Consider the following 26,170-nt stretch of genomic DNA (forward strand, 5'->3'; position numbering starts at 1 on the left):
CACTCAATTCACTATAGTGAGTCCAACTTCAACTCCCTGCTGAAATGAAGAGGTGCCAACAGCAGCGACAATTTGCTCCAGAGAGAGAAGCCAGACCGAGCCAAAAATATCCTACATCAATAAACATTTGTCATCATCCCCTTGCCCTCCATAATGGATTAGTTAACCAAGGAACTCCTACCTATACATTAGAGCCCTAAGTTCCATGCCCTACTTTGATTTCCTGTTGGTACTCCCTTGACTCCAGTTCCTCCCTCCCAAGAACGCAGCTGGGGACCCATCATCTTCTCTCTCAGAACCCAGTTCAAGGGCTCTGCCGTCATGAACATCTGAGTCTGCACCCCAGCACCTCACTTCCTTGCTCTTACATGATTCCCTTCCTCGATTCTCCCCCTTCAGATCTGGCGTAGCAGAAAGAGGCCCGAGTTCCAGGGCATGTTATTTTTCTGAAGCTCAATCCTCTCATCTATGAAATGAGAAAGAGCACATGCCTTTTCCCACCTTCAGAAGATAGCTAAGAGGATCAAATGACAGAATATAGGTTGAGACAATACAAAAGTACTGCAATATACAATTGCAATAGCAACATACAAGCATAACCAGCCATTCAAGTAATAACACTTTCAACAACGATAATAGAAGCTAATATTAATTGAGTGCTTACCATGTACCTGACACTATTATTAACACTATTAACACAATTATTCTAGGCATGTCATAATTAATTCTTATAGCAACACTCTAAGTGGGTACTATTACTATCCCCATTTTACAGATGAGAAAAATAAGGCAGAGAGAGGCTTCAGTAACCTGACCAGGCGCCACCCCGGCCGTCTGGCCCCAGCACCTGTGCTGCTAACCGGAACCACTCTACTCTTAATAGTTAAGCACATTGTCTCTGATACGACCTGTCGATAGCTGGGAACGCGAAGGTTTACAAAAGCCATCCACAAACGTGATCCCACCTGAACTTCTCAACAGACCCGTCAAATAGCTAAGCCGATGAGATTATTCTAAGGGACTAATATTAGTCTGCTAGACACGGAGACAACAGCCCAGAGAAGCAACTCCCCCGAGGTGTCAAAGCTGGTAATGGCAGGACCAAGACTTAAATTAAATCCATGGGGCCTGCACCTTGCCCCAGGTTCGATGCCCTTTCTAGAGCCTCCATATCAGCACAAGTGTGACACCCACACACCCCTCCCCAGCCCCTGCTCACAGCAGCCTCTCCAGTGTAGCCTTTATGGTTATACCAGGGAACGATGAGGTCATCAGGTCAGCGGTGTTTGCCAATCAGACCTCAGGGTACCACAGCTTTCTGAGTCTCTCACTGGATGCGTCCTATGGATCCAGAGGCTGGTGGCCACAGAGGAAGTCCTCTCGGTGACACAAAGCTATGGCCCCCAACTTGACCCACGATGGCCAGATGTTTCCTAAACCTGTGACGCAACAATTGCTTCAACCAAGCTGCTGCTGGGATTTCTATTTCAACATGTTTTGTTTTCTCTTCAGAGAAAAGGCATGAATGTGAAACTGTAACACCTTCTAGTGACCAGACAACGAACGGCCCTTCCCTACTGACTGGGATTACTGGCAGGGTGGGGTATGTTTTCAAAAGTGCCTTATATGAGCCAATTTTGGCTTTCTGAATGACTAACAACCTCAGGAGTGAGGAAGAGAAGGGGGGCCGGGGTGTACAACTGATGGCCACTGTCTTCTACAGAGGAAAGAACCAACTCAAGAATTCCCAGCAGAGAAGCCTGGCGTGATGCTTCCAGCAGGCTCCAGACCTTCAAGATGGGAGCCTGAGGACCCCAGCGTCGACACCCCAGACCTTATGCTCATTTGAAAGTAAATATCAAATTGGGCCATGCTTCTCTTCAGAGGGACCCAGTTCTGTCATCTAAGCTCAGCATCTAATTATAGGGAACATGCTCTGGGAACAGGGGCCAGGACTTATTTTTGTTACCCGGTGTCTAGCACAGAGCCTGGCAGGGAGGGCATTTGGTTCACGTGGAATGAATGAAGTGGAATGAATGAGGTGAATTCATAATCTCATCAGGATATGACTGTGGCTTGCCGGTCCGACCGCTAAAAAAGGACAAACAAAAGGGCAGAGAAAGTCTGTTTGTGGCCAAGACACATTATGGTCTCAACAAAAAACAACACAAAACAAAATAAAAATGAGCATTTGTTTAATAGCAGTTTTAAAAGCATTGTTTTCATTTTTTTTTCCTCTTTAAAACAATTGTGTCTTTATTCATTTAACCGCCATTTACAGAATACCTTTACATGTCTTGCTCTGGTAGACATGCCAGAGAAGGAGGGTCTGAGTCTCTGCATGCCACACAAGGTAGTTCAGGATTTATTCTGAAGGCAACGGGGAAAGCTAGGAGAGCATTAAGTGGGGAGACACCACCTGCTGGGAACTGCAGGCGAAGGCTGCTCCTTAGCCCCCCTCGCAGGCTCTGCTACACCCTGGAGAAGGGGCTGGATTTTCCATTCCAATCAGGATTCCCAACTTGATAACATACACCATGACCTGGCACCTGCAGAGAGCCTTATAATTTTTAAATGGTAGAAAGGTTTGTTCACTGCAAACCTGGCTGCATTTTCCTCCTAGACGCAGTAAGTAGACCCGAATGGTGGGCAGCACGGGAAGTGCCTCTCTTCCCTATCTAAGATGTGGAAACCAGTCCACCAGGAAGCGGGAGGGCTCTGAGGCTGGAGTGAGCAGGACCGGCAATGAATGATTGGTGGTAACTCAGTCAACGAAAACTTCACTGAGCACCTACTATGTGCCGGCGACTGTTTCTAGCAATGGGAATGTACCCGAGAACAAAACAGCAAAAGATTCCTGCCCAATGGGAACTTACATGCAAATAAGAGGAGAAAGACCATAAACAACATAAAGGATATTATAAATACAAACAAAATATATAAATAATCAATAGACGTAAGCAGTATTGTGTGTTAGAAGGTAATGAATGCTGTGGAGAAAAGTAAAGCAGGGAAGTGTGGGTGAGAGGAGGGCAGGGAGTACTCAGCTGTGATTCGGGTGGTGAGGTAAGCTGTCAACGAAAGGCAGCTGACTGAGGCCCCCGAACTGAGGCGGTAGTCCTGGGGACAGGGAGAAGACAACAAACTCAAGAGATGCTACAGATGCACGTGGCGGGTAGAGAGAAGTGGCAGGGGCAGGGGTGGCAGCAAAGCTGAAGATGACCACCAAAATGACCACTACGTTCCTGAGAGACAGGGCCCAGGCTGAAGTGCAGGCTGAGGGAAGGTCGGGGTGTCCACCCTGGATGTGCCAAGGCCGAGGAGCCCGCGAGGCAGCCAAGTGGACATGTTTGTGAGGCAACTGGATACCCAGCTCCCGGAGGGACTGGACCACAGACAGTGATCTGCGAGTTATCGGGACCCAGGCGAAAACTGAGACGTGTGTCCTGGGGGAAGAAGAGGGTGGAGGGCAGCGTGCTGAGAAAGACCAGGAGGGGTCAAAGGGACTGAGCAGCAGCAGACCCAAAGGGGGAACAGAGAGCGCTGTGGGGCTCGGGGTTGCAGGGCCACCCTCACAGAGGTGCCCTTGCAGGGTGGGGTGCACAGCAGCAGAGGGGTAAGGAAAACAATGAGTGTGTTTAGCAAGGAGATGACTGGCGGCCTCCGTGAGGTGTCAGTGGAGCGGTGGGCAAAGAAACCGGAGGCCTGGGGGTGACACGGGGAGGGAGTCCATGCCAAGGGTCAATGATCTTTCCATAACATCTATTATTTTAAGGAGAGAAGAGGAAGAAGAAAAAAAAAGAACAGCAACAAAAGTTTGTCTGTTTCCATGAAGAAAGAAGTTGGTACTTGGGGCCTGTGGGGGTCAAGGTTAGATGTCTGTGATTTATTTGTTAATTTTAGATGGGACAGGCTTGGACCTGGATAAATGATTTTAAGGAACCAGTTGGGGGAGGGAGAGGCTCAAGATAATGGAACTGGGTTACTCGAGAGAGAGAGAGAGAGAGAGAGCACCAAAATAACTACCACCATGGCCATTTTTCGAGACTGTATGCACGACAGCAAGAGCTCTGCATACGTTGGCTCCCTTAATTTTTCCAACTACCCTATAAGGTAGGTGTTGGTATTAATGTCCCCACTCGGCACACGAGGAAACTGAGCTTAGAGAGGTTAAGCAGTGTGGCCCAGGTGTGGAGCCAGGATTCCACTCCAGGAGTGAGGGTGGTTCCCACACATCGCCCTTCCCGGCCCTTGCTACGTCACCCAAGAGGAAGGAAGGACCCTCTTACCTCACGTAGGTGGAGGGGTAGGGGATGGAGGGAGAACTGGAAGGACAGTGACAGGAAGATGAGTTTGAGTGGGGTCCTAGTTCCTCTAGGAAGTCGGAAGCAAGATGCCGTGCAGAGGGCGAAAGCGTGGAGAGGTGGGGGCTTGAGGAACACGGGCATGATCTGAAGCAGCTGTTGGGGAGGATGGAAGCAGCCTGACCAGAACACGTGGAAGGACAGGCTAAGGGCCCGAGAGGCATGGGCACGCTGGCACCAAAGAGGCATTGTGTGGCTTTCTCCTGAAGGGCTCGCTGCTTGCAGCCTGACGGTCTGTTCCAGATCGGGGGTTGGGCAGGCCGCTGTTAGGAGAAACAAAAGCAGAGGAACTGAGGGCCCAGCGGCTGCAGTGATGGGCCACAGTGTCCAGGCTGGATGAGGACAGGGATGGGCTGAGAGGAGGCGGCAGCTGGAGCACAGTGGGACCCTGAGATAGCTGTGGCCAGGCTATGAAACATCTGAATTTAAGATTTCAGAGGCAGGTAGGTTCTGGGTTGGGACAAGTTCCCATGAGGTAAAGGCCATCGACTTGAGGGGTATAAAGAATAGAGGGATTTGAATATTAGGTGGTGACCGAGAGGGGACAGTCTCGGGGTGATGATAGGATTTGTGGAGAGGCGGTCTGTGCGCGAACCCCAAAGTCTGAAGACAATGAGGGAAAACGCCACCAGTCATGGTGATGATGATGAAGATGAAGATGACACCTTCAGAGCATTCACTACCCAGCAGGCACTGTTCTAAGTGCTGTAAGGATTTCACCCTCACTGCCACTCTGTGACATCAGTACCATCTTTTCCCCTTTCACAGATGGGGAAACTGGGCACAGAGAGGTGAAGAAACTGGCTCAAGGTCACACCTCAGTGGAAACTGGGACCTGGCCCAAGTAGTCTGGCTCAGGGTCCGAGCACTAACCATTTCACTACCCTGCCTCTAAGGGGAAGGACAGCTTGATGAGAGAGAGGTCAAGTAACGGAAAGAAGGCAGCGGCACCCCCACCCAGCCCAAGGGTGCCTGGGTTTGAGCTGATGGGAACCAGCTTTAGTTGAACTGGTAACAGGACAGGAAGGCAGAAGGAGCACTCAGTGAAGAGGGAAGGCAAAATAAGGGGAGAAGGGAGCAATGGAAAGTTGATTGAGAAGAGAGAAAGCAGGAAGAAAATCATTATCTGCATTTTATAGATGAGGAAATTAAAATTCGGAAAATCTGTGTCCTGCTCAACCAGGAAGTCAAAGACTGGGATTTACATCTTTCCAAGACAATTCCCTTAAGGGTGAGAAATCCCAGCTCCGAAGGTGCTTGAGGGAAGGATTACAGTTAAACCATGAGCAAGTGATTTGATACGTCCCTCCTATGAAAAATGTCAGCTGGGAACACTCAAGATGGAGGCGGGGAGGGGAAGAACAGGGAGGGGAGGGGAGGGCAGGGCAGGGCAGGGCAGGGCAGGAAGGGCAGGCTCTGGGTAAAGCAGAGCTCACGCCCTCCCGGAGGGCACTAACAAATGCCAGGAGGGTAGAGATGTGTCTATGGCCGGCACCAATGGGGCCAGACGAATCCTTGAAGATGAAAAACAAACAAAAATAGAAATTCTTTGAGAAGAAAAGGTTGGGTATTAGGGGAAATAGAAGAAGACCCAGAAGGTTCTGGGATTCAAGAGAGATTGCCAAAGGCTTTGTTCAATACGAGCAAGTCAGTTCATCCAGTGGGTCTGGGCAAGGCAACCCTCCTGAAGTTGGAAAAGGGTCAAGAACCCACGCCTGTCAAAAAGGGGAAGTGGGACTAAAGTCCTGAGGTTGGTCACTGCTTCAAAGAGCAATGGGACAAAAACCCTCATAAATGAGATGGCCACAGGTAGCTAAAACGTGCCCTAGTGGAAACCAGGAAAGGGATGGGAAGCATTCTGGACCAAGTACCACCTTCCCTCCATGTGACACCCCTTCCCAACCTCCACATGCACACCCCGGTGGGGTTTAAACAAAGCAGTCACTTAAATCCCCCCCTTAAGCCCCAAGTGCCTCTCCCTCCTGGAGCTGAGGTCACCTGAGGTCACCTTCACTACTCACTATAATGCTAGGGGCTCCCCTAGCATTTCTCAGCAGAGAGGGCCAGAGCAGGCAGGAACGTTGCCATCTGGGGCCAAGTGCTGACTCTGGGACTGGGTGAGATCCCCGCCCACACCACTCCAGCAGCAAGCCTACAGGGCACCCATGCCACTCTGGGTACTAGCATGTGGCCTGGAAGTCCATGACACAAAGACTAGGAGAAAAGTTCAAGAATGCTCCTTTTCTGACTCCATGCCCTTCCCAAACCCACCTGTTAGAAAAAGCACCTCCTATGGAAGGACAGAAGAGAAGGGAGGGGAGGGATCCGAAGGAGACGAGACAAGGGAAGAGACAAAAAAATCACTGTAATTTTGTTGCGGGATTTCACGCCCTTTTGAAGCTGAATGGCATCAACAACACTATACTTTGTTTCAAAAGCAATGAAGTGGGTAGGAGGGGATTCGGGCAGCTGCCTTCACTCCCCTGAGCAGGCTTCCTACCAGTCAGCCTGCACTGCTGAGCACCATCTGAGGAACGCTGGGCCGTCCTGGCACCTGCCTGGCTCAGTGCTGCTCAGAGCCCAGGAGGGCCCACTACAAACCCCCAGGTCAACTTGAAGCTTCCACCTGGCTCAGCCCCCACCAACTCCTGGAGAGAATGCTGTCAGCCCTCCGTCTGTACCCTGGCTGGGAAGGAGGGCCTGGCTGGGAAGGAGGGCTCTTCCTAGCCGAGTTCAGGACAGCAAGAGAAGGGCTGTGAAAAGGTCAACGGAAGTTCCCTCGCTTCAAATCTTTCCTGTTTCCTTTTGCTCCTGCTTTCACCACCACAGGACTCAGCATGGTCTACAAGTGGTGTGCCTAATCGGGTTGGAATTTCCTTCTCCACCCACCTGGCATTCTCCCCACGGTCTTGAGCACTCCTGACCAGGGGCTCTCACATCTATCCCAAGAGCTGATGGAGGTGACTACACCACTTGCCACTTTGGAGCACCAGGAAGAAGGTCATGGAAAACTTGCTGCCCACCCCAGTGGGAAAGGAACAAGTAATTGCTAACCATTTGGCGAAAGCCCAAGAGAGTCCCCAGGTTCTCTCCCTCGGTCCTACGGTGGGGGCTCTGAACCTAAAGGAGAAAACCCATAGCAAGGGTCCTGGTAGTCTGGCCCTTTCCAGATTAGTGAGTGAGCATTCATAGCCCACCACCGTGGGCCTAGGTGAGAGAGGAAGACACAGGAAGGGGCAGAAAAGTTGCCGAGGGTCTTCCAAATGCCTATTTAGTAATCACAGGCTGTTGATGGCTGGAGCTCCAGAGATTAATATTACTGATCATCGGGGTCAGTGTTTTTCATACTTTCTTGGTCAAAACCCTAAGCTAGAAGTGCACTTTACACAGCCATTCAGGGACACACACACATACCCATAAAACCCAAATAGAATTTCATGGAGCAACGCTTCTCATTACTGCATGCCATACCCACTTGTACTCTGACCAATCTGTTTTTAAAATGTTGATCCCGCTAATAATGGGTTATGACCCACAGTTTGAAAAACACAGGTCATGAAAGTGACTGACATTGGGGTGTGGGATGGGACTTCATAGGAAAATGTATGTAATACTGTAATGTTTAGCATTTAGCAAGGCTGGTTTTCAGCACTTACAACCACACCATGAAGCATCGTGGTCTCTATTCCATGGTCCATACTATCTAGGATAGAAAAACTGGAAAAACCAGGCCACCCAACGTTCTCATTTAACTTCACGACATCAAAGTGAAAAATGTGTGCCTTATAAAATAAAACTTAACTTTTTCTTCCAGGATACAATTTACATTGATGTGGCTTTAGTTGACATAATTATTTGCAACTTCAAGTAACAGAAAAGAGGACAATGGGTGTTCTGTGTTCATAGTAAGGGGGACAAGTTAAAAGGGGGAGAAACACTGTGCTGGTCCAGACAAAACGAAGGCACAGCACAGTGCCTCAGGCATCGAGCAAGTCATGGGTAGGGCTTGAAACCCAACCCAGAGCTCCTGACTCACTCCCAGGCTCCATCATCCAAAATACTTACGATCACAAAGTCTCCCCAAGCATCGCCATGACTCAAGCCTGGATGCATCCCTGCTATCTCGGGCTGGGCACAGACAACCGTGCTGACCTTGGCAGACTTTGGCATTCTGCTACAGCCTCACGGGGGTCCTATAAAGGGGCTCCCCCACTTCACTCTCTCTCTCTAACTGTCTCAGCTGAAAAAATATACAAGACTAAGCCTTGCTACCCCTTCCAAAAATGTAGTGAACAACGAGAGGTGCTTTAAAACCAAACCTGTGGGCTTGAAAACAGAAGAACCTCCACCGGTCATTGTTCTGGGTCAGAGTTAGAATGCCAGCACCCAGAAGGCTGACTCATTAGAGAACCCACGCCTTCATGTCACAGTAAAGCCCCATAAGGTGACAGCCAGACCAGCTCCTTCGACCACACACACCATGTTACGTTCACCTGTCCATGGCTGAAAAATGCCACAGGAAGTAATACTAAGTACACAGTGATGACCGGAGCAAAACATACCAGTGTCTAAGGGGCCGGGAAGAAACTAAACACAGATCACACAATTTAAACCCGTGAGACAAATGCCTCCTTAAAGTGTCAAAGGGAGCTCAAAAGGCATGACTAAGTTTTTCTAATCCTAAGGATAAACTAAAATGATGCTCTGAACCAAACTCGACGCAGAGGCCGAGGGCCTCAGAAGCGGTATCGTTCCTTGACGGAACATTCATCTCCACGACCCAGTGGGGCTGATGCCCGTTGAGATAACATCTCCCTGCTCCTAACTTTCCCCACACTCTGTCCAAGGCACTTGAGACAACAGCTTCAAATATGGGGAATTTTATTACATGGGAGGGATTCTTTCCTACACAAATGTCACCTGGTATCTGTCCAGGGTCTTTCCCGGAGGAGCTTTGAAAACCTAAGAGAGTAGATCTCCTTCCACGCCCTCTATAACCCTGGCAGGCAAGGATCATTACTTTAATTCCACACAGGGACACTGGAGGGACAGAAAGGGTGATGGCTCAGGCCCAGCAGCACAGACTCGGGGCCTCACCTCCCTGCAAATGCCTATGCCTTCTCTCCCTGGACCTGTGCCTCTCTAGTCACTGACTGCCAGCTCTCCGAGAGCTGCCCCGGGCAGGGAAACCCTCTGAGTTAGACGTTCTGGCCTTCACAACGCTCATGTGGAGCCAGCATCAGCAATAAGATACAGCTGCCAGTGCCGGGGTTCTGTGGGCCCTGCCTTTCAAAATAATTGACACCTAGGGAGGCCCCCAGTCTTCCAAAGCACAGTGGGGCTGGAGCTAGAGGATAGGGTGGAGTGTTAGCCTATGGGGAGGTTAATCAGTTCACCTCTCTGTGCCTCGAATTTTTCATCTATTAATCCCCAGGTTTGCTATGTGAATTAGATGAGTTATGCCTACACAAATGCAACGTGTCCATACTACTATTACTTCCCTCCTCTACTTTATTCTCTGGCCATTCGGTGTCCTGATCAGGCTGACAGAGAGCAGCTCTCTGTCGAACAGACAAATTCTGCCTGTCTGAAACTGCCTCCTTGCAGAAATGCATTTAAAACCAGCTGCCTGAAGAAGTGTCGGCCGCACTGAGTGACTATTACACAACCCACAGCAAGGGCTGGATAGCACACCGTTCTCCCTGCCGGCCCACTTCCCTGCAACAGAAAAAGAGAAGGCAAATGTCACCGCAGGTCTCACTGACTCTCTGCTGCTTGGCTGCCCAAAAACTCCAAGGGAAAAAGTGCAGAAATCCAAAGAAAAGGGTTCAGCGCCGCTGAACCGGCACCCCCCAAGAGAGCTACCAAGAACCGAGAGACCCCTGCCACTCCCACAACCCCCCAAACACCCGGGAAGCAGAAGCCACACACCAGGGCCGGAGGGAGCGCTGCCCGGCCGGGGCCACGTTTCTTAGCGCGAGTGTGGTTAGCGCTTCCCGGCGGCGAGCTCCCTCAGAAACGGCGCACGTGTGGGCAGCCCCCACCACCCCGCACAAGTCCGTGGACGCCTCTCGCCGCGCCTCGGACACCAGGAGCGCCAGCGGGAACGCCAGCTGAAGCAGCGACGAGCCAGGACCCTAAAACCCTTGGGTCGCGTGGGCAGGCATGGTAAGACCGCAAAGCTGCACCGATCGCCTCCCTCGGGAACCCCGCTGCCTCCACCGAGGCCAGCGTTGCTCACCACTTCTCCCCCGCCGCAGCCCTGGCCAGGAACGCGGCGGGAGCGCCCGTATGGAGTGCGCGCTGGGCACCCTCGTGGGCTCAGGATGGGGGGGAGGGACGGCCCCGGGGCGGAAGGAGCCGCACGGCGCGCTCCCCAGCGCCCCAACTGCGCACGCCAGCTCGCGGATCGACTCTGGGCGCCGTGGCGCCGGGAGCGCGTGGTTTCGGGGCGCTGCCTCAGGGTGCGTTTGCACGGGATGCAAACGCACGCACGCGCGCTCTCTCTCTGCTCGCTCAGTCCCTAAAGTCTCCTCGTGCCTCACCTTCACTGAGTCTATCGGGTACATGACCGTGTGCTCCAGGATCCCGGCCATCGCTCCGGCTGTCATGTGGGTGGATAAGGAGGCGCTGGTCGGCAGGTTCTCATAGTCCTCCGACCCAGCGTCCTTGCAGCCGCCGCCGCCGCCGCCATCTCGGCTGTCCCCATCCATCCTGCGCCCCACAGCCTGGCTCCCCACGCCGCCGCAGCGCAGCTCCATCCGCCAGCTCCGCAGGGCGCGAGAGGCTGCAGGAGGTGGGCAGGGGGGGGAGGGGGCGAAAAACTTCACTTCTTAAAGTGGGAACCACCTCCCGGGTGCTGCGGCGCCTGACGCCATGGCGGGCTGGGGTGGAGCGGAGGGGCCCAAGACACCAATCACTGGAAAAGAAGAGGCCGGCTGCGGCCGCACCATTGGTGTGTGGGCCAGTGTGGACCCGCCTTCCTGTGTGACGTCACTGTCCAGTGCAAATTTCCAAGCAACCGGACGGGGGCGAGAGGAGACGTTGGGGTGTCCCGGGAACTTGTACCACCTCGAGCGAGGTGGTGCTGCCTCGCTTGGGGCAGGCAATGGGGGCGGCCCATGGGGAAAGTCAGCCGGGCCGTGGAGGGGGTATGTTTAGAGCTGGAGGGAGAGCAGGAACAGTGGCTCAGGAGAAATAGGTCCCCAGAGCCCACGGTTTTGCAAACAGTATTGCTCAGCAGGCTTTGGCATTCCTAAGGCCTGGAGGTGGGGAGAATTACTGTGAATCTCATTTATGGAGCAGTTATGTGGCCAGATTGAGGGGAGGGGGGCGGTGCACGTGGGGATGGAGTGGAGTTCTAGAACTGAGGACACCGTGCGTTATAGTAGTGCACCTCCTTTTGTGCAACACGAGGTCATATACTGCGGAGAGCCTCAAAACAAGGCCCTCTTGTAGGCTGCTTCAAGAACAGCCTTTTATTCGAAATGTTTTCTCTCACTGCAAACACATAATAGCTAAATTTATTCTTCCGCTTATTCTCACAAAGAGACTAAATCCACCCTGCCCTGGACTGACCAAGACAATAACTAGTAACCAGGATGGAGCCCTTCTGATTAGGCACCTCTAGCACATTTTCCTCTGGGATGATATGCCTGGAAAGTCCCAGGGTAGGGCTGCAAAGTGGCTGAGAGTAATAGCCTGCAATCTTACATCTCCTCCTGTCTTCTAAGACTCTGGTCTCCTAGATCTTAAACTCATCCCAAGCTGGCTTCTTAAATAAAGTGTAACCCAGGCTGCTTTATTTCAACCCAAATAATACTGTCTTGCTCCATCTGGGGGAAAGAGAAGGAATAAAAAAGCAGGGAGGTGACCTGTTTATGGAAGTCTCCATGAAAGTATGGCATTTGCACGTCTAAATGTACATGTTCCAGGGCTGAAGACTTGGCTCCAGCTGATCAACCTCTACAGCACCAGACACCTAATTCAGGGAAGACTTCTGGTCAGGAAGACTGGGCCTTGAGATATGAAAGGGAGGAGACCTTGAAGATGTTGTGCCTGCTCTTTACCCTCTGCCTGGTCCCAAGGTTCGTGTCACAGCAACCCAGGCAGCTCTCGGGGATTTGAGATACAGTGATGTGAGCTTTGTCAATAGAGGCTTCAAGGCCAAGGCACCATTGCCCTCTTTTTGATAGCTGCCAATAGTGGCTCCCAAGACAAGTGCTGAAGACGTGATGGGCAGAAACAAGCTCTGTGTTTAGTGTTCGCTAGAGAAGAACTCCCTGCTTTTGCCAAAGTTGATGTTTAAAAAACATTGATCGAAAGCTGTTGATATTCGTTTAAAAATGGATATCCTTTTTAAAAAAAATATTTTTAAATGGATACCCAGTACATATTAGCCCATTGTCCCACTTCTGAGAATGTGATACAAAAGTCTGAATATGCATGAAGCTCTTCTTCAAAACATTATTTATAGTAATAAATTAATGGAAACAGTTCAAATGTTTAACTAGACAGGAATGGCTAAATTGTGACACATGTATTAGTGAAATATGGGGCCATTAAAAACTGTGGTTATATTATGTAACATGGTAAATGGTTATGATGCACATTAGGAAAAAAAAAATAAGATTCTATAAATGTTACATTTACAAAATGTAAATATGCATGTGAAAAGAGTGAAGTGCTTATTGTGATAGAAATGTAGGATTATAGATAACAACTTTTACTATGTTTTTCAGACTTAAATAATACTTGTATTATTTCTATAATATAAAAAAATGAAAAACATGAAAATGAATCATTCTTTTTAGGATGTAATCTCCCAATGGATGAGAAAACCTCTGAACTTTACCATGGTGATATTGGTGGAGAAAAGTCACCCTGGGATAGTTAAGAGGACTCTTGACAAATGTGAACATGCCCATAATCTTCAGAGACATAAGATTTTAAAAAAAAATTTAGTAAATAAATGTGAATCCAGAACCATTTAGAAAGTTTTTGGAATATTTATTATAAGCAATATTTTTTCTCACCATATATGGTAAATATAGAGGTTTAGTACTCAGCATCCCTCTCAAATTCCTTGTACTGCAGTGGCCAGAAAATTTTAAACTACATTTCTCAGACTCCCTTGCAGCTAGGAGTCTAGAATAAGTTAGATTCTACCAATTCAATGAACTAGGAAGATCTCGGAGGTGGAAGAGAGATAGAGGGAACCTTCCAGCTGCTTTGATGGTTTCTGCTGCCTAGCAAGATAATAAACACTTAGGGTTAGGAGCAGTTGGGGTGGGCAGTGGCTTCCCTATTGCAACAGCATTACAGTGTCTGGTCACCACATTCATGGGTGTTGCGATGCAATTGTGGCAGTGGGGGTGGCAGCAGTGATGGTAGCAGTCTCCTGAACCCTGTACCACAGCTTCAGCAGATGGCCTTCCTTACCTCAGTGGTGGAAGTCCCCTGGGGAAGCCAGTTTGGCAGTGTGGATTTGAGAGTTATCCCTGGCGGCCCAGCCTAGCGTCGACTCCTGGCCCATTCCAATGATATTATGTATAGTAGCCAGAGGGCATCCTGATGAAGGAGCCGTTCCTGGATGTCAGAATACAATCGCCAGGCCTGGTCCTAGACCTCTGCAGAAGGCCTTCTTGGAGAGGGGTGACATCCCAGACACCATAACCCAGTGCTTTGGCCACACTGCCAACAAGAAGGAAGCAGCATGGGGACCCAGGAGCACAGCAGTGATCCTCTCCTGTGGGACTCAGGATGACTTGCTAGTTCCACTGGAGTCTTACATAAAGTTCCTGAACGTTGAGGTTCTGGAGATGTCATCATACTACCTTCGCTCAACTGAGAACCAAGCTCCACTTAGAAAGGGGAAACTACAGACATTGTAGGGTGATCAGCACTTGACTTTGGAGTCATGGGCCCTTCAAGCCCTGCTTCCACCATGTACTCGCTGTATGGCTCTGGCCTATTTGGTTGGCGTGCCTCCTCGTCGGTTGGCCATGGACATTGATACTTAACACATGGTGAGGGGAATATAGATAAAAGGTAAAATAAAATATCCTGGTGAAGTATATATAATTTTGGGGTGTTGAGAGGAAAGATGACAGAAAGGAGTTATGGGTGCAGAAGGAACAGGTTCAGGCTTTCTCAAAACTCTTACTTTTTTCCCAGTAATTATTCTAGCTCTGACATCTGCCTGTCCACACAGATACCATAACACCCTACTCAGAAATGTGGCCCACGCTGTGTCTCCCACTGGGGCCCCAGCATTCCTCTACCAGAGAGGAGGCACGTGTTATGGAGCAGCTGCCGTGGGTCTGATGTGTCATGGAGCACCGTGTGGTGGGGCACCAGGGTGGAAGGTGTGTTTCCTGTCTTTGTTTTTCTCAATGGATGCCATTCATAACCACATTCATTTGAAGTCAAGGTTATATGTTGAGAGGACTGCAAGGACCTCTGGATACGTAGGTCCCTCCCTCAAATACAGATCTGGCCTGTAATCCCAGAATTTCTCAATTTCCCAAGGACAGCACTGTGTTTCCTAAAAGCTTATCTGTGATTCAGAGTTAGGCATGTGTCTCCCCGTGAAAAAGAAGAAATGAAGGTGAAAAGCTAGCCTCACTCCAGAGCCTTGGCAAACAAAGAAGGGGTGGGAGAGAGCCGTCAGGTACAGAAAAGGCAGATCTCCCTCACTTTACCAGGCTTACAAAGGGTGGTGACGGGCCAGGGTCAGAAGTGAGGGTTGAGAGAAATGTTGACCTACTCTGCCTCCCAAGAGCCTGCAGTGCTCACGCTCCGGCAGACATGACTGCTGAGTCCAGTCATCCCACATGACGTGGCCCAGGCTCCACTGCTGTGAGACAGTGCCCTGACTCCCGTGCCATCCTCCAATTCACTGACGAGACCCAACGATGGCAGCTGCCCCCTCCTCACATCAGGGGCTACACTGTCACTGAATTGCTCTTGATCCCGCTCTCATTCAAGAGCCCATCCCCTAGCGGATGGCTCAAGGCCCCAGAGGCAGACAGAGGGGGTGACAAAGGAGCGCTCATGCTCAGTTGAGGCAAAGTGTTGGCTGAATCCTGGGTAAGCTGTGCCAAATCTGTGTGTTTGCATGCGTGGGCCTTGGGCCATCCAATAGCCACCCACTACAAGAGCTTACATCTGTGATTGTACCCTGTCCTCACTGTTTCCCATATATATACTCAACTCTGCACAGCCTAATAAAATCCCTCCTCTTAAGCTATTGCCCTATTTCTCTCTTTGTCCTGAAGTCCCTGAAAAAGTGATCCCCCCTCAATCTTGAAAAGGTCACCCATGATCTCAATGCTAAATTAGCCCCCTTTCCCAGTGTGACCTCTGCCTCCTCTGGAATTCCCCCCTCACTTCAGCTTGCTTCCTGCCCTTTCTACAGTGCCCTCTGCCTCCTTCTTTACCTCTCCTTCCTCTCCATGCGTTGTCCTCAGAGGTTCTCCTCTTCTTTTCCCTCCTCTTTTCCCTTCCCTTCCCTTCCCTTCCCTTCCCTTCCCTTCCCTTCCCTTCCCTTCCCTTCTCTTCCATTCCCACTTTCCTATTACCAACCCTGACTCTTTTAAATCCTGACCCCTCCTCTGCATCCCAGCCCCACATTTTCACATGCCTCCCGGACAGCTCCACCTGAATACTCCACATGAACCTAAAACTCAGAAAGCATATTAGTGTCCTAGGCCTGCCATCACAAAAGACCACAAACTGGGTGGCCTAAAACAACAGACATATACTCTCTCATAGTTCTGGAGGCTAGAAGTCCAAGATCAAGATGTCCACAGGGCCATGCTCCCTCTAAAGGCTTTTCCCCTGGAAGAGGATCCTCTCTTGCCTCCTGCTACCTTCTGGTGGCTCCCGGCATTCCTTAGCTTATAGATGCATCACTCCAATTTTTGCCTCCGTTGTCACATGGCCTTCTCCCTGTGTGTCTCTGTCCAGATTTCCATCTTCTTATAAGGACACTTGTCATATTAAATTAGGGGCCCACACTATGCCAGTCTGACTTATCTTAACTTGATTATATCTGTAAAGGCCATGTTTCCAAATGAGGTCATAGTCGCAGGTTTCATGTAGACATGAATTTGGAGGGATACTCTTCAACTCAGTACAGTGAGGGAGAGAGGCAAGAGCTGCAAACGATAGGGCAGGAGGCCTAGGTGCCAATCCTGTGTAGTTTCTCTGCCCCGGTCCCCTTACCTGTAAAAGGAGGGATTGGACCAAAGGTATGTAGGGCTCCCTCCAGCTCTATCTTCCTGATTTAAAACTAAATTCATAAACTTTCCTCATAATCGGCAACTCTTTCTAATGCCATTTCCCCCCCTGTATTTTACCTCTGTTTTACCAGGTAACCAGCTGGCAACCTTTGAGGCATTCCTGCCTCCTCTCTCTTTCTACCTCTCAGATCCTACTAGCCATGTGTAGATCTGGCCTCTGCAAGAGTATCACTTAGAGCTATGGTGACTGTATAATTTGTCATCCGACACTTTTTGGGAGTGAAAAGAGGCAGTGTTAGTAATGACACCAGGACAGGAAGTATAAACTGAGATTGTCCTGGGAAAACTAGGACATATGGTCACCCTACTTATAGCCAGCCCTTACTTTCCACCCCAAAACCATCTCCCTAAACCTGTGTCTCTGTCCCCTCCTTACTTGTCTGCTAAGGGAGGGAGCTCCATGTCTTCACCTGTCGAAATGGTACTCATTTCTGAGCTCAGTTGGCTCCCCTTCCATGAAGCCTTCCCTGACCTGGAAGACATGAGCTGAAACTGTCACTCTTTCATGTCTCCTTCGTGGCCCTCACCACCTTCCTCTTCACGTTAGCCATGCCTTTACTGTCCCATTACACTCTAAGTTTCTTGCAGATGCCAAGTGAATGAACAATAAATAGTTATTAAAGGAGTAAGAGCTTCCTTCAAAAGAGCTCCTTATTCCTGTGTAATACCATTATTATATTATAATAATATTATAGTATTGCAGACAATCATGATCTCCAGGAAATTAAATATGTTGCACATTAGATTCTGAGGCTTTGAACACAGTGCATGAAGAAGAGACCAAAAAAGTGACATTTTCTTGTCTTCCAAAGTAGACGTCACAAATGCTAAGTTAGGGTGCGACTTTTCTTAGGAACATGGAGTGGCAAAGCTGGGCAACTGGAAAGACCTAGAATATGATATAGCCTGGAAGTCCCATCTCACAGGTGAGCAAAAGAGATCCAAGAGATAAAGTAACTTGTCCAAGGACACAGAAGTGGTTAGTGGCAGAACTGGGATAAAAAACCAGGGGTTTCATTCAGGACTCTTTCCTCCACCGACCCACCCTTAAAGTAAACTGTAAGGCTGATAAGACTCCTTTATTGCTGTCATTAGTCATTATCTCAGATGCCTGCTCTGTAAAAATCAATAGTCATCAATTCTCCACTTTGCCCAGGTTCGCCTGACACAGCATATTTAGCACAGGTGAGTTTTCCACGGAGCATTAGGCATCATTCATAAGAGGTTGCTGCTCAGAGTCCTTCAGACAGTGTGGCTGCTGTATTCCCAATGCCTCCAATAAGACCACTGAGCACAGAAAAGGAGCTCCCTAGGAGACCGGAGATGATGCAGTGTACAAATAAAAAGCATGTGCTTTGGAGACAGACTGGGATTCAATAACTAAATATCTGCTCCTTCCAAGAGTTGCCTTGTCAGAAGCAGGTCCTGTGAGATTTGGAGTACCCACTGTTGTGATGATGCATTTGGGTTACCTGTTTGTTTTCTCTGTCCATAGCATCCTGTTATGCGTGGAATGTCTCTCGAGTGTACACCTCAGTTTCAGGTGCTTTTGGAAGTGTCCAGGGTCATCACTGAACAAAGCAAAGGCTGAGTCGGCAGTGGGAGTCTCTCAGATAAGGAAGGAGGGTTAACCAAGGCTCACCACGGACTTATCCACTTCCATAGTTCCCTTTAGAATGGAGGGTAGGAGGGAAGAGCCCTATGAGCAGCCAGATCTTCTCCCTTCTCTCAGCCTCGCAGACTGCATTCCCCAGCTACTGTGTTGGCGGACGAGCATCAATACCCAAGCCTTTCAATGTGGTTATACTAGAATCGGCTGGAAGGTACCTTTCTCCTAAATTAAAGGCTCAGGCTATGGGAAAATCCTGCCACACACAAACTGTGAAGTCCTTAACTCTGCTTTGTTAATTACCAGAGTCCCGTTTGATATAAGAAATACATCCTTCTCAATTTAGCCCAACTGTGGTGATTTGAAAAGTCTGTCTATGTAGCAGTATACTACATAGCAGTTTTTCCCCCAAGATATCTGCCTACCTATGACAGGTTATCAAAAAACGGTATTTAGTCAACATAATCAGAAGATGTATTTTTAGTCTGGTTTTTAAAACTAAGCAGCATTGACATAACCAATTCGGAAAACTGGCTGACAGTATTTACTAAAGCTGAACATACACATAACCTTCGACCCAGCAATTCTACTCCTCATATATACCCAGAAGAAATGCATGCTTTGTATGCCAAAAACATGTACAAAAATGCTTGTGGCAGCACAATTCACAATAGCCCCCGAAATGGAAACCATCCAAGTGTCCATCAATAGCAGAATGGATGACTAAACAGGACTATGTTCATACAATGGAATGTTACACAGCAATGAGAATGAATGGTAGCCGATTCAGGGCAACAACATGGATGAATCTCACGCACCTCATATAGAGCAAAAGAAGACAGACACAAAATATAGACCAAATATGATTGTTTTTATGTAAAGTTCAAAGTCAGACAAAACTAAGTGTTAGTGTTAGAAATTACCCTGTGACAGCAGGAAACAAGAGCGACCTTCTGGGATTCTGGTTGTGTTCTGTTTCTTTACCTGGGTACTGGTTACACAGGTGTGTTCACTTTGTGGAAATTTGGAAAATGTTTACACTTTCCTACACGTGTAAGTCAATACATAACTATAACTGAGGAAATATTTATGTATTTTGGAGGGAAAATAAGATCTATCCTCATGTATTGATGAGATTTGTAGATGATGTCAATCCAGAACGAAAATACCCTACTTATCCTCTTTCCCTCCCTCCCTGCAGACAAGGGTGAGGTGTCTGGGAAACCTGTGCTATAGAAAATTCACTGATGAACTCTTCTTCCTCCAACACGTTAGAAGTGAATCCAGGTTGACCGCTGCTCCTATGTCTCCATTGGTATCTCCTGGTTAGGAACAGAGGGACCTTCAAGTCCCCAGTCACGTTTGTACTCCTTCATGCTATCCCAAGCTGCACATTCTTCAAGGAGCATGCAGCTTTGAGTTCCCATTGCCCTCGGAACCAAAGCCATACTCTCCAGGCCGGGCTCTCCCAGGCCCTGCATGGTCTCTGGCCGCTCATTCTCCAAGTCCCTTGCACACCAGGCTCCAGTCACACGTCCTGTCTGGCTCCCTCCTTGGGGCTCTATATTTGCTGTTACCATTCCTGGAACATCCATGGCCAGCTCTTTCCATGGGTGGCTTCTTGTCTTTCAAGTATCAGCTCTAATGTCACTTCCTCAGAGAGAACAATCTAAACCAGTCCCCCATCACTTAAAAAAAAAAAAATTATAGCCTCCAAGGCTTTCTTAAATTATCTTGTTTATTCTTTTTGTTTTTGTCCCTTACACACCACACACACACACACACACACACACACACACACACACAAAGCTTCAAAAACAGACATTGGGTGTCATATCTTCACAGCTGTGTTCCCAATGCCTAGAACAATGCCTGGCACAGAATTGGCCAAAGAGATGCAAAAGAATAAATAAAATGTCACTTCCTCCAGGAAGCCTTCCCTGACCTCTGACAGCGCACACACATTTCTCTCCATTGAACTTCTCTAGGGCGAGTGTGTTACGTCACCCACATGACAGTCATCATTTACTACCTTGTACTGTGGCTTGTTTCGGTGCATGCCTTGGTCCCCCTTCTAGATCTTAAGACCTGGGAGACCAGAGTCCCTAGTTTCTACTCCTTTATATCCCCAGAACCTAGCACAGGTTCCTGCACATAGCAGGATAGCAATAAACATGTGTGCAATCGATTGAGAAGGAAGCAGAGCATAGTAGAAGAGGTGAACTTTGAAGTCAGAAGTCCTGACTTACTACTTCCTCCCTAGCTGTGTGTCCTTGGAGAGATTCCTTAGCCTCTCTGAGTCTATGTTCTCAATTATAAAGTGGCCACAGGAATTCCTACTTCACAGGATTAAAAGAGACATTCTAAAAATTATATATGTGTGTATATGTGTGTGTATATAGGTGTATATATATATTTTTAATGTCAATTTCCCTTTAGTGTTTGACAAATGTTTATCACCTCTTCCTACAGTCAGGACATATTTCATAGCATGTTTATGTTCACCAGAGATTTTATGTCGCTTAAGGAGCAGTTAATTCTGCTTTCTTAGTGTTTTCTTCCCCACCCCACAAAAAAAATGCAAGTATAGAAAATTTTTATCAAAATATTTCTGATAAATGCAAGTATATAAAACCAGGGCATGAACACAACTTGCTAAATTTAATTTCAGTGTTATAATCAAAAGGACCAATTCAAATTCTCACCATTAGTTTCACATCCACAAAAGTTACATCAAGAGCAATGGCAAGCTCTCAAAACTGATATCTTTGGTACCCATACAATATATAACTGTATAGCACATTTATTCAGGTACAAAGACAGCCTGGTTGCTCTGTCCTGTGACGGGGGTACTCCCTTAGTCCCTGTGTCTCTTCATTCCCAGAAGTTGGTAGCCAAGTTATAGTAAATAATGACAACTTGTATAACTCGGGAGAACGTTCAAGCACTTTCACATATCTTATCTCGTTTGATCCTTAGGACTGTTATTAAGGGAGCAGGATGGAGAAACACAGGCCGTGTGATATTACCTTACGGTTGGCTTGATTTGCAGCTCTACCCCCAAGAGCGTTAATTAATGGGGAGAATATCAGCAGGAAGGGAGGTGTGACACAGGACTCTGTCCTTGACCAGGTTCAATTCAACACTCTTTCTTTTTTTTTTTTTTTTTTTAATCAAACGACGGGAAAAGGCCATGGAATGCAGACTTATCAACCTCTTAGAAGACACAATATTAGGAGGAGTAGATTCTGGGAATGCTAAAAGTCAAGGTTGTTTTTAAAATTTCTAAAAATATAGAGTTGTCCCCTTAAATCCTGAACATAATGGATAAGCCAGATAGGACAGGGCATTCCCAAACTGGCTACAAGACTTCACACAACTCTGTAGTTGTCCATAAGCTTGGTAGAAGCTCTAGTTATGGAATGTTTTTCCTGGCTCTCTTCACCTGGATCGGCGCCAGTCACTGTGTAAATGTCACCGCCTCTGGGAAGCCACCCTGATCTCACACGTTCACTTCCTGTTGCTCAAGCCAGAAGCCCCGGAGTCATCCCAAAGTCCTCATTGCCATTCCCATGGAGCAGATGATTTATCAAAAACCATGCCAGCTCTATCACCCGGTAGATGGTAAATCTAGTTGTATTTATTATTTATTAATGGCTAATACCATGTTATCATTTGTAGTTTTATTTATTGTGCTTTTGTCTGTCTTCCTCCAAGAGAATGTAAGCGCCTCGAGAGAGATCTTTGGTTCCACCGCTACTTCCCAGACTCTACAACAGTAACTAACACATGGTAGGAACCTAATAAAGATTCATTTTTTAATAAATGAATGAATGAGTAAATGAGGGAGAGTTAGGTACCCCACTTTCATGCTCCCATATCACCCTGTAATTCTCTCATTATAAGACTTCCTACACTGTGGTGTAATTGGGGTTTATTTCTACTTTAAAAAGATCTTTTAATTACATGTTTGCCCATGAATAAATTCTGGTTGTCATGTAATGGTTTACTTGTCCAACCATTTCCCTAGATTGCAAACCACAAGGAGCCCATAGATGGTCTGCCTGGCTGACTGCTGTGCCCTCAGCACCTGGCACAGAGTTCTACACGGAGAAATCACATGTTTGTTGAGGACCAGGCACTCTTCTAATGTTCTACGTGAACTAACTCATTTCATCCTGACAACAACCTGACCAAGTGGATGCTATTAGTATTATTCCTGTTTTATAGATAAGGCTCTGAGAATTCAGGAAACGTGCCCAACGGCACATAGTGAGGAAAGGATCTTGGAATCTGACCTAGGATTCAAGCTCTAAGCTACGACACTGAACTGCCTCACCTTTTATGAGGTACCCAATAAAACTTGTTCAATAAATGAATCAATGAAATATGGCTGCCAAAATAAAGGCAACGCATTTTTCGGCTGTGTTAGTAAAGGATTGAGATAAGAGAAGTTGTAGCCCCAAAGCACAGTACAGGTCAGCACAGTTTAGGATAATGCTTATTTAAGAGGAGATCAGAACTGCAATGGCAAAGGGTCTGGGAATTATGAAATAGTCAAAAGATTGTTCAACTTTTGAGGAGATGGTGGTGGCGGGGTCAGGATCTCTCTTCAAACCAGGGATTCCTGTGGGAAGGAGGTCATTCTGACACTGTGGACGCCAAGGGCAGAGCTGGACACAGGGGCAAAGGCCATGGGGAGGCAGGTTTCCGCTCACTGTGTAAGGGAACAGACAATTAAAAACATTCAAGAACTGAGGGTCCATCTGTGGATGAATGGATAAACAAAATGTGGTCTACACACGGAATGGACTATTACTCAGCCTGGAAAAGGAAGGAAATTCTGACACATGCTACTGTGTGGATGAATCTTGAATACATGATGTGAAATAAGCCAGTCACAAAAGGACAAATACTTTCGGGTTTCAATTATTTAAGACACCTAGAGTCGTCAAAATCCTAGAGACGGAAAGAACAGTAAGTCCCAGGACCTGGGGAGACAGGGAAATGGGGAGTCTGTGTTTAATGAGTACAGAGTTTCCATTTGGGATGATGAAAATGTTCTGGAGATGGATGGAGGGAAGACTGAACAACAACGTGAAAGTACTGAATGCCACTGAACTGTACACTTAAAAAGGGTTAAAATAGTAACTTTTATGTTATGGATGTTTTCCCACAATAAAAATAAAATTAAAAAACACAGAAGGATCTGCCCTAGGAGACAGTAAGCTTCCCATCTTTGGCAGTGAACAAGCAGGGCTGGATATCAGGGAGCGTATAGGAGCGTTCTTGAGGTTGGGTGAGAGATGGACGGAATGGCCAGTAAGGTACCTTTTGGTTCTTATTTTTTTGTTTTAACATTTACTGAGACTTGCTGTGCAGGGATTATCTTAATGACCTCTGCGCCACTCCCTAACGCATCAGTATCACAGGCCCCATCTTACAGATGAGGAGACTGAGGCTTAGAGATGTCAAGTAATTTGCTCTAGGCCTCCCAGGTACTAAGTGTAAGGAAGAGGAATGAGAAGGGACAGGACTGTGCTACAGCCCATACACTGCACAAAGGAGGGGACCGAGAGTGGTTTTTGACTGACACAAGGTCACGCCCAGCTAGACTCAGGGCCCAGGTCTTCTGACACTGTCTGGGGCTCCTCCAGGAACTCTGTACTGCCTCCCACTCTTCCTTCTTCTGGCCCATGTGGGCATTCCTGGCCACTCACAGAGGGTGCTGAGCTGTCTTCAGGAAGGCACTCCCTCAAATAGCTTCTGAGGATGTTACTATGGCCAGGATGTCTTATGAGAGATATAAAGCATCGCACTGGCTATACCACTATTGTACTCTCAGGGTCAATTTTACTGGTGAATAAGCAAGTTACCTTGTTAGTTCCATCACGATTTCCCATGCCACAGCTTCTGTGTTCCCTCACTTAAAAGGTGGCTGTGAACGATGGTTTGAGAACACAAGCTCTTTCACAGACTCCTTAAAAGCCCATTTTAATTTTATGAGCATTGTGCTTTATATGTGATATGGTCTTTAAATGCTTTGAAGTACAGTCTAGCCCAGCACCGCCCAACAGAAATACAATGCATGCCACTTATGTGATTTTAAATTTTCTGGTAGCCATATTAAAAATATGAAAAGAAAAAAATGTATACCACAGCACAGAAAAGCTAGGGAAGAAAGAGATCAAACAAAAATGGCTAAACGGATCTTCTGTCTAGGAGCCTGATACATAATTTCTGACAGTTAGTACTTGGGGGTACTATGTGGTCTCACTTATATGTGGTATTAAAAAAAAACCCAAACTCATAGAAAAACAGATCAGATTTGTGGGTACCAGAGATGGGGGTGGAGGTGGGGGAATTGGGTGAAGGTAGTTCACAGGCACAAACTTCCTGTTATAAGATAAATAAGTCCTGGGGATGTAATGTACCACGTGTTAACCGCAGTTAACAGGGCTGGATGGTATAATTGAAAGATGCTAATAGAGTAAATCCTAAAAGTTCTCATCACAAGGGAAGAAAAAATTTTTGTACCTATATGAGATGATGGATATTAACTCAGCTCAGTGTGGCGATCATTTTGCAATATACATGTCACGTCATCGTGCTGTGTACTTCAAATTTACACAGTGCTGTATGTCAATTATAGCTCCATAAAACTGGAGGGAAAAGAATGGGGTTGATCAGAAAGGGTTTTTAAGTCTGGAAGTAAAAGGAGAGTCATAGATAGAAACCTCAGTGGCACCTGTTGGGGCTGAGATGAAGGAAGGGTAAGACCTTGACATCGACCGTTTGGCAGCCTCCATGATGCCAAGTCACATGGGAGCCAGTGGCATGCCAGCATTCCGTTGCCTTTGGCTGGATGGCTGTGTGAAGCCCCTTTAGTTATCCTGATGTCAAGACACGCCTGATTCATTTAGTTCCCTGCTTCTGGCTCTGTGTCACCACGTCACAATCGAGATCACCCTTTGGTTCCTATGAGGATTGCCTGCAGAGAGGAAGATCCAGCACATTTAATTCTCACTGTAAACCCATGGGCACCTTAGCATTCCGGTTTCATATATTAATCCTGTGTGTTTGATAAATACAAAATAGCCCTTGAGAAATCAAAGGTGGGTTTCCGAGCCTGGACGTCTTTGGCCCACAACCCAAACTGTGTGGTCAGTCACCCCGGTGTTAATGCGTGCCAGCCAGCAGGAAGTGGCCTTCCCCCTGATGGCCTCTATTGGGCACATGTTTTCTGAGTACCTAATGTTAGTGCTGGACACTGAGCTGGGTTTGGGGGATACCATTCCCCCAAACCATTGGAGCCTCTGGCTTTGTTTACTATCGCAACTTTCAGAGAAATTAAAGTGGCAGCCTTTTTCTACCTTTTCTCTACCTCTTTTGAAAAAATGAAATAAGTACAGGCTGAAGAAAACTTCTGCAGTCCTGTCCTGCCCACTCTGAGGCCTTGCTGACAAGAAGGTTGTCTTTGAATGAGGAGTTTCCCCTTCTTGAAATCAGCTCTGTCTTTGCTGCCTGCTACCTGGACAGACCAGTGGGAGGGGGCCATCTGGAGTCAGGTGAGGACCTGCTGGGAGGCAGGCGGGGAGCCATCAGGGGCATGGAGAAATCCTCCCCAAGGTTCAAGCCATTATGGAGTCCCCAGGGATCCAGTTGGGTTCAGAGGTTTTCTCTTTCGATTTAATTCTGTTTGGAAGTACCCAGCACAGCTGACGAAGTTGTGCAAAGGGCCCTCCGTGGGCATTAAGTGGAAACCGCTGGCCTGTCCATCACTTGTTTACATGTCATATTTAACCTCCCAAGATGCTCCTACAGGGGAGATCCCAGCTGTGTTTATCTCCCATGGACGTGCCAGGTCCTTTTTGGTTGATTAGGGGAAGGGT

General features: G+C 47.7%; 1 protein-coding gene and 1 long non-coding RNA gene across 5 annotated transcripts in view; one reads left to right on the forward strand and one right to left on the reverse strand.

Annotated features, from left to right (window-relative positions):
• Nucleotides 1–11,125, reverse strand: part of SLC25A37 (solute carrier family 25 member 37) — a 35,662-nt gene extending 24,537 nt beyond the window's left edge. For 2 of the 4 annotated variants that reach the window (XM_019714801.2, XM_019714791.2), the window contains exon 1: nt 10,910–11,050. Coding sequence is in view for 1 of the 4 variants with exons in the window: in XM_019714773.2 (XP_019570332.1) it covers nt 10,910–11,125 (216 nt within the window). In the remaining 3 variants the exon portion in view is untranslated. Of the gene's footprint in view, nt 1–10,605; nt 10,627–10,909 lie in introns of those variants that run through there. The other 2 variants (XM_019714773.2, XM_074338225.1) reach the window with 2 other exon arrangements.
• Nucleotides 10,063–13,342, forward strand: LOC141572716 (uncharacterized). Its single transcript, XR_012498116.1, has 3 exons — nt 10,063–10,532; nt 10,885–11,160; nt 12,299–13,342. It is a non-coding gene; the product is annotated as an uncharacterized LOC141572716 (long non-coding RNA).
• Nucleotides 13,343–26,170: the final 12,828 nt, after the last annotated feature.

This window comes from Rhinolophus sinicus, linkage group LG07 (genome assembly GCF_036562045.2).
Source record: "Rhinolophus sinicus isolate RSC01 linkage group LG07, ASM3656204v1, whole genome shotgun sequence".
Classification (NCBI taxonomy): Eukaryota; Metazoa; Chordata; class Mammalia; order Chiroptera; family Rhinolophidae; genus Rhinolophus; species Rhinolophus sinicus.